The sequence below is a fragment of the Rhipicephalus microplus genome, chromosome 1, assembly GCF_043290135.1.
Source record: "Rhipicephalus microplus isolate Deutch F79 chromosome 1, USDA_Rmic, whole genome shotgun sequence".
Lineage (NCBI taxonomy): Eukaryota > Metazoa > Arthropoda > Arachnida > Ixodida > Ixodidae > Rhipicephalus > Rhipicephalus microplus.
Window position 1 is genome coordinate 47,483,403 of NC_134700.1, and position 15,699 is coordinate 47,499,101.

At 44.7% G+C, this 15,699-nt stretch overlaps 1 protein-coding gene across 10 annotated transcripts in view; it reads left to right on the plus strand.

Moving 5' to 3' along the window:
* Positions 1–15,699, plus strand: part of Lrch (Leucine-rich-repeats and calponin homology domain protein) — a 291,082-nt gene that overhangs the window by 41,295 nt on the left and 234,088 nt on the right. For all 10 annotated transcript variants that reach the window (XM_075865225.1, XM_075865554.1, XM_075865385.1 and 7 more), the window contains exon 4: positions 14,605–14,847. In XM_075865225.1, coding sequence (XP_075721340.1) covers positions 14,605–14,847 — 243 coding nt within the window. The remainder of the gene's footprint in view (positions 1–14,604; positions 14,848–15,699) is intronic.

The following is a 15,699-nucleotide window of genomic DNA, read 5'->3' on the forward strand; positions in this document are numbered from 1 at the left end:
CAGAAAGCTCCAGTTCCTGCACGAGTAGTCCATCAGATTGTTTCACCGACACTGAAACTACTATGTACGAGTGGTGATTCATCAGAATTTGACAGTGGGATTAGAATGGAATAACTACACCCAAGGTATTGTGGGCAGCTCAAGGACTTTAGCTTGCTCTGGTGGCGCAGATTATGTTTCAATCGCGGATTCAGAGGAGTTTTTCTATGACAGAGTTGAGTGCTCGCTCACAGAGTCCATCGTCTGCTCCAACTCTGCCATTGGAAAACAACAATAGAACTTGTCCGAGGTGCAGCACTTCTAAACCCTGGGACTTTTTTATTTGGAGGCTGCGCTAAGCGCCCCACTGGCCCGGCCATATGTGGATGGTTGATTGACCTACAAAGAGCTGATGCGGAGTGTCCCAGCTCCTCAGCATTTTGTTATGCCAAATGCATGCCATCGCTAATAGCTGAAATAAAAGTTTCTGACTGCAGCAAACAGCGGCAAGGTTTCTGTAAAAATGGTGTACTGTGAAATGCTGAGCAATCGCCCTGCTATGGTGGCTAGAACAGGAGGTGAGCACAACAGCGGCCGCGAGGTGTTCCAGCAGATCATGTAGCAGCGGCAGCACTGCCGTCAAAGCTTAGATCAGTTGGCCGTGGGGAGGGCCTTGCTGCCGTGCTACGATCGAGATGGTAGGAACATCGAGAACTTTGCAACAACGAATTTTAAAGCGATAGCGTTAAAGGGCTCGTTTCGCACAAATTTCGTCATCGGTGTCAGCGTTGGTGTCAGCGTCCGTGCTTGTGAGCATCATCATCTTGTGCATGACCAAAACATTCAGAAAGATGCAGATTAATAGAATGACAATAATTCATGGTCTGAGTAATGATTGAACCCGCACTGTCTGTGTAGTAAGCAGGTGTTCTACCACACGGGCACGCGTCTGCTTGGAAACACAGTTGAATAAATAAATAGTATAACTTTCTCTAGCTTGGAAATGCAATGAAAAGTATGTTCATTCGTTACCCCAAGTACACGCGTCCTGTATATAGGCTTCACATACAACATGCAATATCGCAGTAATATTGTGTGGTACAAGCATGCATTGCCATCGGGCGTCAGAACATGCGATTATCATGTGCATGCACATAATTAGTTTTGTGATGAAATGAACATTTGCAAGCCAAATATTGAATTATAATGTCAGCTTTACAATTAGACAGTGTTGAGCAGTAATGAATGCCAAAAATGTATGCTAACTTTTCATTAGAGAGCTATTGCTAACAGCGGGGGAAAGTTCATTCCACAAAAAATATTTTCGAAGGTCTGCCGCTTGTTTGAAGTGTTGAGGTGGCCTTCTCAGCCAGTTTCCAGCAGCTTTGGTTTCGCTTGTATCGTTATATCATACACAGGGTCGCATTTAGTGTCACTAGTTGCTCCTATGACGTTGTCGTCGGATGTGCATGGGCATGCACCGGTGCTGCAAAACGCTCGCGCCGCTCAAAACTGTCTTGCTACCCCACTTGAATTGAGTGAGAATGAGCGTAGTGTTCGAGGATGACAGCTTCTCAGCTTAAAGTTTATGAGGACGATGTTTTGCATCAGCCTGAGAGACCCGCCGCTGTTCATGGGTTTGTCTTGTTTACGGGCTCAACTTGTATCGTCCGCCACAAGTGCATAGTCTTTGTGCATAGTCCTATAGCTACTCTGGTTATGTGCGAGGTCCACACATCGCTGGGGCGCGTTGTGTTGGTGCCGGCTGCAGAGCTTCTATTTAGGACAAGGCCACCGGAGCAGGGGCGTAGCCAGGAGAAGCACACTGCCCCCCCCCCCCCCCCCCCCGAAATTATTTTTCACTATGGCATAGAGAGCGAAAAATGTCCATATTAAAGGGGTGCCTCTCCCGAAATTAAGGTTGTGCCACCCCCCCCCCCCCCCAAAAAAAAAATTTCTGGCTATGCGCCTGCACCGGAGCACGTCTTGACGCTGCGTACGAAGCGGCGGGAAAAGTTTAAGAACTGCGCGTGATAGTGTACGCTGCATTGCGGGCTGGAGTACTTTTCAACCTTGCAAAAACTATATTCCCGAGTCATATGAAAAATAACCATTTTGGCGCGGCAACGAAAGAGCTAAACCTAAATGCGGCCTATCAGTGTGACACGTGTGGACCACGAGGTGCAAATCACTTTGCAGGGGGTGATAGCACCCTCACAATGTCAAGTGTCGCGTGATGTGGCTATTTTTGCCAATGGCATAGTGAAAAGGCAAAGTATAAAAAGATAAACAAGTGCCTTATATTGCAACCTGAGAGTGTTGATGGTTTTCTAGCGCTCATCAGGCTGTATGTTCTTGACCGAATTGGGAATATCGTTTTGAAAGTGTTTAAAACCGATTTGGATGCGGGCTACACTTCACAGTCGAACTTTCTAAAGAAGGCAAATCTCAGCTTTTGACCTAAAATTGTCTTGTGAAGCAAACCACGTATGCATGCCATGCTCAAAAAAGCTCACACTCTCCTCTTAACTTGGGGCATTCGAAGATCCTCAAGCTGAGTTGTGTGAGTTCCGTCTTCATGAAACCTGATAAAACAACAGAAAGTTTCACAAATAAACCACGAAAATGGAGCAGGACTGATTTCAATCGGCCCACCCTGTGCATGGTTGGGCTTAACCTACTGAAAGCAATAAAATGGGGCGACAAAGCAGGCGGTAAAATAAAGAAAGCATGCTGTCATCCCCTACATACACAAGCTGTCCCATTGTTTGAAAACCCGGTGTCATACAAATGGGTATGATGTCGGAGTTTTAGCACCAAACAAATTAAACAAGTCATGTTTCTGAATAAACAAAAAGCTATCTGAAAACACAAAAGGTCCAATACATTGAGTTTGTGGCGTGAATCACAGGTGATCCTATGTAGTGTGTGCAGTAAGTTTTGTTTACTTACAGGGACACTAGAAAAGCAAATGATTTTTTGCGTAATAGTAAAGTACAATTCTACAATCTGGAAAATGCTACTCTTACCGTGAGACAACGCTTGGTATGCGAACAGATACCCCAAATGAAAAATGTGGTTGGAGAACCCACCTTGAGATTCGTGCGCCAAACACCGTGATATCGTAGATTCGGACAGCATCTACTGGGTCTTCTTAATCGGTAAAATTATAGTACGTTGACATCTGTGGGTGTCATAGACCTAACTTTTACAAAGCTTGACATTTTATCAAGTCAGTGTTGTGAACATATGAAAAATGCATTTTGAAATTCGTGACATCATGTACACAGATTTGGGCGCGAAATTAGAAAATGAAACTTCAACTTTGATTTTCTCCTCTTACTGTGATTGTTGGAAGTGCGGTTTCTATAGCGCCAAGCTGCTCCCAAACGAAAATGCTGTGCCAGGCTGCTCCAAATGGTCGTTTTCGGGGATTTTTGCGCCAGAGGTGCACTAAAGTGGCATTTCCAAAGCTTGTGGTAGCCCCTCTAACCATGTAGTACGAAACGAAAGTGAAAGTAAACTTCTTTAATGCCTTTATTTCTTCTTTAATGCCTTTAGTCAAGCCTGTTTGTAAGCCTGCTCGCTGCCGGCTGCGGTACTCCACGACCTCCTTGTTAATTCGCAAGGGTGTCTGTTTCTGAACGCGCATATGTGTAGCCCACGACGTGAAATGACATCGTGTCCCTAGTCAGCCAAGGAAGCGTAGCACAGCTGCACAGTTATGGCTACCACTGACTAGATGGCGATGGCACTTTTAAAGATGTCTGGTAAAGCTGAAACATCTTGGTTGTCTCTTCTCTTTTGATATCGTAGATTCTGACAGCATCTACTGGGTCTTCCTAATCGGTAAAATTATAGTACATTGACATCTGTGGGTGTCATAGACCTAACTTTTACAAAGCTTCACATTTTATCAAGTCAATGTTGTGAACATATGAAAAATGCATTTTGAAATTCGTGACATCATGTGCACAGATTTGGGCGCGAAATTAGAAAATGAAACTTCAACTTTGATTTTCTCTTCTTACTGTGATTGTTGGAAGTGCTGCTTCTATAGCGCCAAGCTGCTCCAAAATGAAAATGCTGTGCCAGGCTGCTCCAAATGGTCGTTTTCGGGGATTTTTGCGCCAGAGGTGCACTAAAGTGGCATTTCCAAAGCTTGTGGTAACCCCTCTAACCATGTAGTACGAAACGAAAGTGAAAATAAACTTCTTTAATGCCTTTATTTCTTCTTTAATGCCTTTAGTCAAGCCTGTTTGTAAGCCTGCTCGCTGCCGGCTGCGGTACTCCACGACCTCCTCTATATTAATCGTCGTGCGTGTTAATTCGCAAGGGTGTCTGTTTCTGAACGCGCATATGTGTAGCCCACGACGTGAAATGACATCGTGTCCCTAGTCAGCCAAGGAAGCGTAGCACAGCTGCACAGTTATGGCTACCACTGACTAGATGGCGATGGCACTTTTAAAGATGTCTGGTAAGGCTTAAACATCTTGGTTGTCTCTTCTCTTTCTCTTTCTCTTTGTATTTTGCGGTTCTACTGTTTGTTTTTTTAATGTTATACTCATGTGGCAGTGCATCCCGCACAAGAAGCACAAGCGACTGGTTGAATTAAATGTGCAACTTCATAATTGTGCTTGCTGCATGCTTTTTTTTCTTTCTTTCTTATCTGCAGTTGGAAGTCGGAAATTACGACTGCAGAGAAGACTGCGTTGCGTGTGATGCAGCGCACGTTTCGCCACTTGCCTTTTTATTTGTTGGGGCACTCTGCATGACGACATGTATTCGGGGCTGTGTTTGTGAGCTTTCTTGATTTATGTTGTCGTGAACTTCAAGTGGTCAGGTGAAGGTGGTGGTCGGGTATGAGCATAATGGAAGGGGCTTCAACGGCTCACTGGCAGGTTAATTCCGACGCCGTGCGTGCACTCTACTCAGCATTATCAATGGCAAGTGCGTTCATTGTGTAGTGAGAATGGCAGCATGAGCCTGTCTACCATTGCTTGTTCGAAAGAAAGAAAAGTGATTGTAAGTTGTAGTTATCTTTTGAGTAAACAACATTAGTGTTAACCATTTTTTAGTCAGGCTACATGGCAGCGTGAGTGTTTTGCTGTTTCAAAACGGGAAAGCTTGCCATTGTAAAATCACATGCGGTAATTTGCCCAGAAATTTCTGGCTAATATCTGCATTCATTGTGTATTGGAAAAGAGTTAAGGCCACAAAATTGCAGGATATTTTGATTATCACGCCGTTTTTATATGGCCAGTGCGGCATTTCTGGTCTCTTCAACTTGAGTGATAGCGCCTTGGCCTGCGAACTCATTTCATGTTGAGCCAAGTGAACAGAGCAGTGATCTTGTTTGTGTGCTGATGTGCTGTCAATTTTTTTTTAGGGCAGAAAAGCAAGCTCAACACAGAAGTTCTAAATGCGACAGATGCCAATGGTGACTTCATTTTCATTTGGTGCAAACGAGGCCCAAAAGAAAACGAAGCGACGTGCATTTTCCGCAGCAAAGTCATTCATTGTTTTCATCATGGCGTAAGTGCTGTCAAGCGAAACGCAACCATTAAGCAACATATAGAAGCTCACAAGCAACACAGAGATGAACTTGGAGCACTGAAAAAACTGGCCACGGCGCACTCTTCTGGAGTTCTGTTTTCCTGCAAAATCGGGAATTTCAGGAGCCGATCAGTCACATCGGCGGAGACCTATTTTGTTGTTGGAATACCGTATTTGTGGGGAGACACAGCGACATCTATTCTTTTTATCTTAACTGATTATGCCACTGGTAATTGCAGATTCTAAAGTTTCAAAAGAATTTCAGTGCTGGAGAAAAAAGGTATCCTACGTTATTTCCGACTGTCTTGGACCATATTTCAAAAATGCAGTCATCGATGAACTTAATAAGGTAGGCGTGAGCGGACCATATTTCAAAAATGCAGTCATCGATGAACTTAACAAGGTAGGCGTGTGTTATACCATCGACGAAACGCCTCTCCCTGAAACAATGCCAGCAGCTAGATATTGTTGGATACTTTTCTGAAGTGCGTCAGCAGGTTGTGGCAGAGCACTTGTGTTCTTTTCATTTAGGTTCTACCACCTCCGATGTCTTACTTGCATGAGTGGGAGAAGCTATCCAGGACCTGCCTCGAAAGAACATGCTTTGCTTCTGTAGTAATGGCCCTAACGTGATGAAGTGTTTAAACAAAAAAGCTCCAGGACCTGCCTCAAAAGAACATGCTTTGCTTGTATAGTGATGGCCCTTACGTGATGAATTGTTTAAACAAAAAAGCGCAGGCTGCATGAAACCCGACGGTACTCAACATTGAAGAGTGCAGTTTGCAGAAAATTTATGATGGTTTTGCCAAGGGGATTGATGCGTTCGGTAGCTATGTGGAGTCCACTTTGCTGGGTACTTACCTCTTTTTCGAAAACTGTGCAGTACAAAACGCTGTTTTGAAAGAAAACCAAAGGTACCTCCTCAAAGTGTCTTCCTCTGGCATGTGAGCTCACGGTGGTCGACTCTGGGTCCTGCCTTCCGACGGTTTCATCGAACAATATCCCACACTGAAGTCTGTGGTCCTTGATGCGCAGCAAGGACCTCATGCTGGTGGTACAATTTACAAGTGTCTTGGCAAAAATCTCTGCAAAAAAGACCTTCTTGCCACAGCACTCTTTTGGCGGAACGTGGCAGATCTTGTTTGTTGGCTTTTTGAAATTGTCCCAACGTTCTGAGCCACTTGTCCTTGTTTTGTATGAAGAAATGGTTTAACTCTCCAAAAAAGTTCTTGTGGTCGGTTTGTGCATATTAAAGCCTATCGGTAATTTACTGGGCAAGAGCTCCAATTTATTGACGTGAAGTGTTCAAACAACTGAAAGGAAGTCAACGAAATTGGTGGTCCGCCGAAGAGAAAAAGCTGTTCCGACTTAGAGCAAGTTCCGACTTAGAGCAAGAAGCTTTTATATTAAATGTGCAAGCTACCTGCTTCAACACTGCCGCTTGACAGCATTGTTTTAAAGGATCTCGGGTGCCTTCAACCAAATGTCATTCAAGAAGAAAGTTCTGTTGTAGCTTTTAGAAACTTGGCACAACAGGTTCCACAAGTGATCACACCTCAATAAATGTCAGCTCTAAGGGACGAACTCGCACTCATTTCAACAAATGAGCTTCAGTATGACCTAGGTGAGCGAATGGATAACGTCTGGCAACGTATCTTTGTTCTCAAAGACCAAAACAGTGGTCCTAGGTACCCTTTGCTGTGGAAGCTCGTGAAGTTTTTGTTGTGTCTTTCGCATGGTGATGCTGATGTGGAAAGAGGATTCGATTGAGAGCACGAATGGCCTTCGTGCTATTCAGCCATTTTTCAAAAGGTATGCCCGAGACATAGCCACAATACCGATCAAATCCGACATGATAAAGGCAGTGAAGAAGTCATGTAAGCGTTACCAAGAGCGAATGGCCAGAGACAATGAGCAATCAGCTAGGAGAAGCAAATGTGACATCGACTGCAGTGCTGCAAAGCCGCTTGAAAAACAGGACCTGAATGCAAAAATCAATGTGGTGAAAAAAATGCTTAGCAATGCTTCAGCAATGCTTAGCATTGCAAAAGGCATGAAAGCAAAAGCATTCGCCGACATCTCTAGTGGCCAAGCGTTACTTAAGGGGAGACGCTCCTCGAAAAAGTTTTTTTTTTATTTCTAGTAATAGAGACTTGAAAAGTTTGTTATTAGTATAGTTTTTCATGCAGATTTCAAATATGCAATCATTTTTTGTGTAGCTGCTATAATTATTGAGTTATGCCATAAACAATAGCAAAAAGTTACATTTTTTGCGGGCACTCTTTTATGTACTAAACTTTCAGTAAAAGCACTGTGTCTGATCTTATTTGACTCTTGGTAGATTGAAAAGTGCAAATATCTATATAGATATGTCACAGAAATATTGGAACCAAGAAAAAAAAAATTGTATTGAATGACTTATTATTTTCAATCTCCCTTGAAACAATAAGCTAATATTTTCACAACTAATGCTGGTAGGCATTGCAATTTAGAGTAGATATTTGCATTCTGCATGTGTTGAAGAATATGTGTGCCAAGTTTCGTTACTATACAATGAATATAAGTTTCTAAAAGGCTGCCCGGAAAACGTGAAACTGTCAGAAAAAATGAAAATGAGAAAAACAAGTTTGAAAGTTCGCAAAGTTGGCATTTATTAGGAAATCATTCTTTTTGCATCAAATTGGGGCACAATGAAAAGTACCTTGCCTTGAATGCACTGCAAGTGTCTAGAAGTCCCCTGCACCATAGCTTGGTCCTTCACGGCTCTTGCGGTCAGTGTCCTCAACACGAGCTCTCTTCGCTGTGTTGCGACGGTGTGCCCTCGCTTCTGCAGTTTGCTTCAGGTTCATCTTCCTGATGCGCATGACGTCACAGTGGTCACCATGTGTGGCCAGATCTTGTGAGGGGAGAATTCCAATGCCTTCGAGCACTTCTTCAAAGCCCCTGTGGCCTTTGTTGTACCAGAGAGTACAGCAAGAGCGGTGGCTGTCTCCACAGTTGTTCTGGAGGCGAACTTTGTTTTTGGACATAGCAGCCATATCTTGCTGTTCAGCGATTCGGCTGCATTCTGTGTCTTGCCATGAAGGCACCGAATAAGGAGTTTCTCCTCTGTAAGGCGCTTGTAGATAGGCATAATTGCCAATCCTTGAGCCTTCGTCAACAGTGGGGTGTGGCGTGGTGCAGGCTCCCCCAGTGCTTCCGCACGCTTGTGCTTGCACCACGAATTTGGTCCCGCGGGACAAAAGTTGTGGCTACTGGCACCATCACTGGAGCAGCAATGAAAATACGATGCCCATATGGCAGTGTACATATTTCGGACACTGTCCTTGTTGCTCGTGATGGCGATCTTGTAATATGTTTGTAGTTTTATTATTGTCGCATCTTTCAGTTTTTCGCCTCGTGGCAGTGGCGTTGCCAATTTCCGTAGGGCAGTTCTCAAGCGCTTTGCAACGTGGTTCGTGCACTCTTCTTTGTCAATGGGGGTGTCACAGTATACATTTGCCTCGCAGACTGCAGTGTAGGCCTTGCTGTCACCATCACTTAGGAAGCTGGTGAATCGCAGTGGAGTTTCATAAGACAAGGTCCTCTGCCATATATTGACAGCTGCCGCAGGTTCCATTGCATGGGATGAGCAGTCAGTGTTTTTTTGGCAAACTGGAAGATGAAAAGCTCGCCATATCTCTTCATCCTCCCCAAGGTCCCTGTGTATACTGCAAGCATGGCAGTAGTTCGAAAGAACTTCAAAATCCAGGCAGAGCCCCGTGTCCAGGGACACGACTGTGCCCACTCCATTGTGGCTTTTATGACCTCTTTTCTGCCAGGTGCCATCAAACATGACTGGCACATCTCTGCCGCCGACTGCGTCCTTCGTGATGTTTCGTGCCTGGTGCAAGTTTTTGCTCACTGCCGTCATCGCCGCACCATGGAGCTTCTTGCAAATGCCGTTGAATGTCTTGTGATGCATCGGGCTCGGAAGACCGAGAATCGCACAAAATCGTGAAAGTTGGTCGTGGCCTGCGCCTATAGCGCGTGCTGCCAGAACTGCCTTCACGTTTACAGCAAAGCTGTCACGCGAGCTGCCGCTGTCAAAACGAGTGCTCGTTCCTTGGTCCCCGGCCGAAGCAGTACGTCTCGACGTGTGCGTGAACGAAAGTGCAGATTCAGGGGAATGAGAATTTTGACAGCACAGTTCGAGGAATGCCGAAAGTCCTTTGCGCTTTCCAGCTGCCTCTCGCACGCCGAGCTTCCGTTCGCGGCAGGTTGGGCATTGCGCACCCGCCACAAGTGCCGTCAGCGAATCGATTTCGCAAAGCAGCATGTTCGCAGTAGCAGCATCTACCGGTCTACGTTCACTCTCGAAGAATCCAATCTTCCTTTGGGATGCACTGACGAATTCCACGGCAGCGGCTATTTCACAACCACTGTCGCAGGGTTCGGTGACGGTGTTAGGCCTATCCGAAGTCGGAGCGTCGGGGCGTTGGTCGGGGGCGACATCGTCGTTCGCTGTCGCTTTGCGAAGCGTCCGACGCCGTTTCCCTCGATACTTGTGGCGAGTTCTGAACTTTCGATTATCTGAACTGCACTTCTTCGGGCTTGCCATGACGCAAAAATGCAGAGAAACGCAGAAAAACTCGATCGCGACGTCCGAGGCTTCGCTCTTTTGCCGGAGAGATAGGAGGGGGAGGAGCGTGGAGCGCACCGCCGTCCAATGGCGGCCTCGCGCTGTGTGCCGCGATATTCAAAACGCGTGACGTACGCGTTGTTTTTCTCGTTTTTTGTTTATTCTGCGTGAAGGCACGAGACTGGCTACTAGTGGATTATGAAGGATACGGCCTTCGCAGCATGCGTGCACGATTGCAAATGGCGGCCAACGTGTCGTTTTCGCGACAGGACGACGCGAACTTCGCCGTTTTTCGCGACTTTCGCGCATTTCTCACGTCACCGCTGCCCACTTGAAAGCATTTTTTGATAATTTCTCGTGCGAATTTCAGCTTGATATTTTCAGAAGTAATAGATTATAGTCCAAGGATGCCAATACAGCCGGAAAAAAAAAAAGCGAAAATTTTCCGGAAAACCGCTACTTTTCGACCCGCGTCTCCCCTTAACGAAAGACAAGCAAGGCTTGCAGAAGCTCTCCACAAGCTCGAAGCTTAAAAAAAAGTGTGTGGCAAGCCACTGTAGGATGCTCAATATGATTCATGAGTGTGATTACCTCGACTGACTGTACCTGATGCCATGTACTGTCCATAGGAACTGACAGCTTCAATCACTATGTTTTTACTGCAGTCATTTTGATTGTCTGAAATCGGTCCAGCCTCAGGGCTGTTTGGTGTACCTGAACTCTGTTTACAAAAAAGCCTGAAACTTGGAGTGTTCAATTAAAAAAAAAAATGTGGTACATATAAGGACGACTGTGATCTTTTGACTTTTGCTATAGTTGGGTTTTCTCTATTTTGGTTTTGGAGTGCAAGTTGATACAACTTAAAACCAGGACACTTTAGTGATGTACCTCAACTCACTTTTTTAGTGTTGTAATTTTCTGATTCTGAAGTTGAAGGCAACAGAGATCTTCTGTCTTTTTAAATAATGTGTATTCTGCATTTTTTGTTTTTGTTTTATGTACAGTATGGTACACAATAAATGTTTAAAACTTTTATGCATTTCTTGTGAGTTATTTTTACCCTCATAAATCTACAGAAGCATATTTTCACATCTGCTTCAAAATTGCCAGTGGCTGCTCCAAATTGTAATTTTGCCGGCTCCATCAGCTGCTCCAAAACGTAAAATGCCACTTCTATCACTGCTCTAATGATGGTGAAACGTATTACGTGAGAGAGTGCAGTTCATCAATCTTTACCTTGTGTTTGTCTCACATTAGTGTTGTCCCTTTAATACTGTTGTCATATCTACATACAGGAAGATTCGTGAAAACTAGGTTGCAGCAGTACAGAAGATCATCAAACTTTGCACATATGTCTCAGCATTGTAGCTCGTGCTGGTTCACTCCCATTTTTTGTGATCAAAGCACTCTCATCGAACCACTGGAGAACTGGCCTGTCATTAGATGCAAGAAAAGATGTCTAAGCATCCCCTCCATCACAATGACAGAACTAGAATTTTCATATCTTATCAGTACACTGATAGTGAGACCTAAGGCACTTGTTCCAGTGCTCCAAGCTCCAAATTTTTTTGTATTTTTCAGTACTCCATGGATGAGAGTTTCCAGATCATGTGATAGATGTTGCATCACAGCCTTCCTTTCTGATAAATTTTAGTGTTGGGCCTGTGTTGTTTTTCGTTCTTCTAGCAGGGTTCGTACAGATCCTTGAAATCCTTGAAAACCCTTGATGGAAGAATGCATTTTCAAGGCCCTTGAAAGCCCTGGAATTTTTTACCGGCTTGGGACGTTAAACCCCACATATCAATCAATCAATTTTTCGCCATCCTTGAAAATCCTTGAATTTCATGAGCAGTGCACTCTCATATCAATATCACGGCCTTCTAAATGTATTAGATCGATGCGTCAACCTGTCAAACTCCCGATTTCTAAAGCAGTAATGCGGCGTGGGTGCACATAGTCCCATTTTGCAAAAATGCATGGGGAAAAAAGTTAGTTTTATGGTGAGGGTGAAGCAGTGAATGTGATATCAAGAAATAAGAATGTCACACGAAGAAGGGCAAGCAACTCTATACATGCAACACGCCGCTCAAGCACGAAGGACGCACGAAAGGAAAGTGCACAGGACGAGTGCTGATGAACAACTGTTGCAGCTCGACACTGGAAGTGTGCTGCTTAAAGGAAAACTCCGGTGCATTTTTTACCATACTGAGATAATGCTGTTTTCAAATAGTATTGACGGTCCTGCAAAAGCTTGGGTGGTTAACTTTGCCCAGGCACTTACCAATAATGTTAATAGAGCAGTAAACGATGAGTCAAAAGAGAAGCCAAACAGGGAGCTGCTCCGTCACCATGGCGGGTATCGAATGAGGTCACGAGATTCGCTACACCCTGTTCCCGACATGGCTGGTCATGGTGTAAACATAGCTCACGTGCCTCTTCTGACGCGTGAAAAGCAAGTTGGCGATGTCATCCGGTGCGGAATCGAGCTGTGCCAGCTCGTCTGAACTTACCACTGACTAGTTCAGCGAGGATTGCAGCTACTCTCGGAACACGGAAGCATTGCTTTTTGGTTTCGCCCCGCCGGCTCGTGAAGCATCTGATGTGCCCCGAATCGATTTCATCGTTGCTCAATATTATAAGACCTGACGTAAATGCCTACTAACATGCTGTGGTGTGTAGCTCACAAAACTGAACTGTGCTTGTGTTTTCCTCGTCTCGTAGAAGAAGGCGCGTGCTGCATCCATCTGCTGGGAAAGGCGGGTTTTTTGAAAAAGAGTAGACCCTTATGTCACATACAATGGGTGGCCCGTATGTACAAGTGTGATTCCACAATCGGCTACCAATTTTAAAATGTTTTTTCCTGAAAAACTAGATGAGTTGCGCTTGTATAATTTTTCACATATTACCACTGTACCGACGAGGGCACATGTGCAAAGTTTTATTAAAATCAGTGATTACCGAAAAAATGGCAGAGTTCCCTTTAAACACCAAGAAGGATGCTAGAAAAGAACACACATGTATCCACAGGATGAGTGTAAGTTAACCGCTTTAACAGTTACTTCTTGGTGTTCCAGCAGCGTGCTGCGAAGTGTCAACTGCACAAGCCACCACTTGTAATGGTGCCATCTAATTGCGAGGTTATAGCAAGCATCATGCGGGTTGCTTCTGTATGCAAGGACACTCCACACGAATGGACAGACTTAGAAAACATTTAGAATATATTTCAAGTCACTTCCCAAGCTTACGTAAATGCTCATTCTCTTAATTGAAGTCCATTGCGAGCACATCCAACACTGACGCAGCTGTATAGGAAGGGCAACGAAAGTTGTAGTGATGTCACACCAGGTTTGTAGTGAGGTGAGTAACCTCCGGACTTCTGCCACGTGCATACCGGCAAAGCATTGTGGAGGCTGCAGCTAGCGGAGTGTTTGTTTGAGAGGTGCTTGTGTAGCACTTGTGTGCGTGAGCAGACGATACTCAGCATGGCGTATGCACTGATCACGTGACTAAGTCAGCTACACTGCTACGTACCTGACCAACTAGGTGCCCACTAACAGGAACTGAAAGTTGTCCATATCAAAACGGCGATAGTTATGTAACAAGAATAAATTAATCTTGGACCATGTATTGTGCTTGTGGAGCTATTGTAATTAAAGCTTGCAGGAAAGAGCGCACAAGCCACAAATATTGTGGCACCACCCCTTTAAGGCCCGACTATACATACGCGTTGAAGCCCAACAGTCCGCAGCTTTCTTACGTCTGTAGTGTAAGGGAGAAAGTGCGAGAAGGTATGAAGACTATATTCTGTTTTGTTACAATTGCGATATCCCTATATTGTAAGTGCATAAGATCTGTCATTTTTTAAAAATTTTAGATTGAAAAATTCCAACTTAGCGTGCCGCTTTGAGCCTTTGAAAATCTCGCAACAAGTCCTGGAAAGTCCTTGAATATTCTTGAATTTATGCATTGGAAACCTGTACGAGCCCTGTCTAGCATTCATTTCATTTATTTTACCCTCAGGGTGCATAAAGGCTACACAGAGGGGGGTGGTTTATGCAAAAACATAAAGAAAAAATGCAAAGAATACAATATATTAATGAAAATACATGTTTAAAAAATCTGAACTATGACAGGCTCAAGACAGTTAGTACAGCTTTGAATGGCGAAGCGTCCTCATGTTCATGTGCGCACCCTATCCTGTCGAAATGAACTGCTGTAGAAGTTCTGTTGCGGTTTATTCACAAGTGTGTTTTCTCATTACACTATGGGCACCTGTAAAAGTTAACTTCTTTAACTTGAGCTTGGAGGGAAGGTCAGAAAGTGTTTCGGATCTCAAAGGGTTGATAAGGAACATGATAACTATAGATAAAGGGAAAATAGTCATTTATCTTAATGTCTTCTTGTAGCATCACAACAGCTGAAGGGCTTTTTCATACTTCTTTTTACAGGATGTAAGCTGTAATGAGCTGTCACAGCTACCTCCAGGCATTGGGGAGCTTCAGGCTCTGCGGTCGCTACGTGTGCGCCGCAACCAGCTGTCGGAGCTGCCAGCCGAGCTGTGCCGGCTGCGCCTGTGGCGTTTGGACGTGTCTGAGAACCAGCTTGCCCGACTGCCTCCCTTGCTGCGCCTCATGAGCTCCCTGCGTCACCTGCTGGTCGACGGGAACCCACTCGTGTCGCCACCTGCCTTTGTACGTCTACCGATGGGCTTCTTTGCTGATTCACTCTGTGATTGAATACCAAGTACTGTAAGACCTCATTAATGTGTACCTGTCGCGAACAAGACATAACTGGGCAATAAATGATAGTGCGCATTAAGCCAAGTGCGAATTTGCATCTCCTGGCGTATGCCATGGCCGTCAAAAAAGAGTTAAATACAATGCCACATCAAGTATTGCCCGTAGCCATCACAAAGCATTTTCTTTGTTTTTGCCAAAGTGAAGAAAAAACTTTGACGCTCGTACGACCATCCAGTAGCACACAGCGGTCATGTCAAGGAGCATTTGGAGTGTAGCAGTTTGTGCTAGTTGGTATGACATGACGATAGTTATAGCGCGAGAACAGAATGACGATAAAGAGATAGCACTCGTGTCTTTCTTGTCTCTTTGTCATCGTTCTGTTCTCGTGCTATAACTATCGTCACGAGCATTTTGAAGCTATTACATGATCTGAGATACGTGGCCACTGACATCGTGACAGAATAGAAAATATGGGCTTTTCGCAATGCATGTGTAAGTGTGCGCACCGTGATCTGCTACTAATTCTAAGTGAAAAGTGGCACAGTTTCAATGAAACGCAGTATGGCCATATGAAGCCGATGTTTTCTTGCTAGTAGGCTACCGCAGCTGTAGTGTATGTGTGCCGCGGGATTGTTCTTTGGGCTTTTCAAACAGTTCACCGATGCGGTGAGTAGCTGTTTAGGTTAATGCAGCAATAATGAGCTTCCTGCAAGCAATATGCACTTTGCGATGCTTTAGCACTTATGGTAGCGTGGGCGCTACCATAAGTGTTAGGTCCATAAGTGTTAGCGACAACGGCGGAAT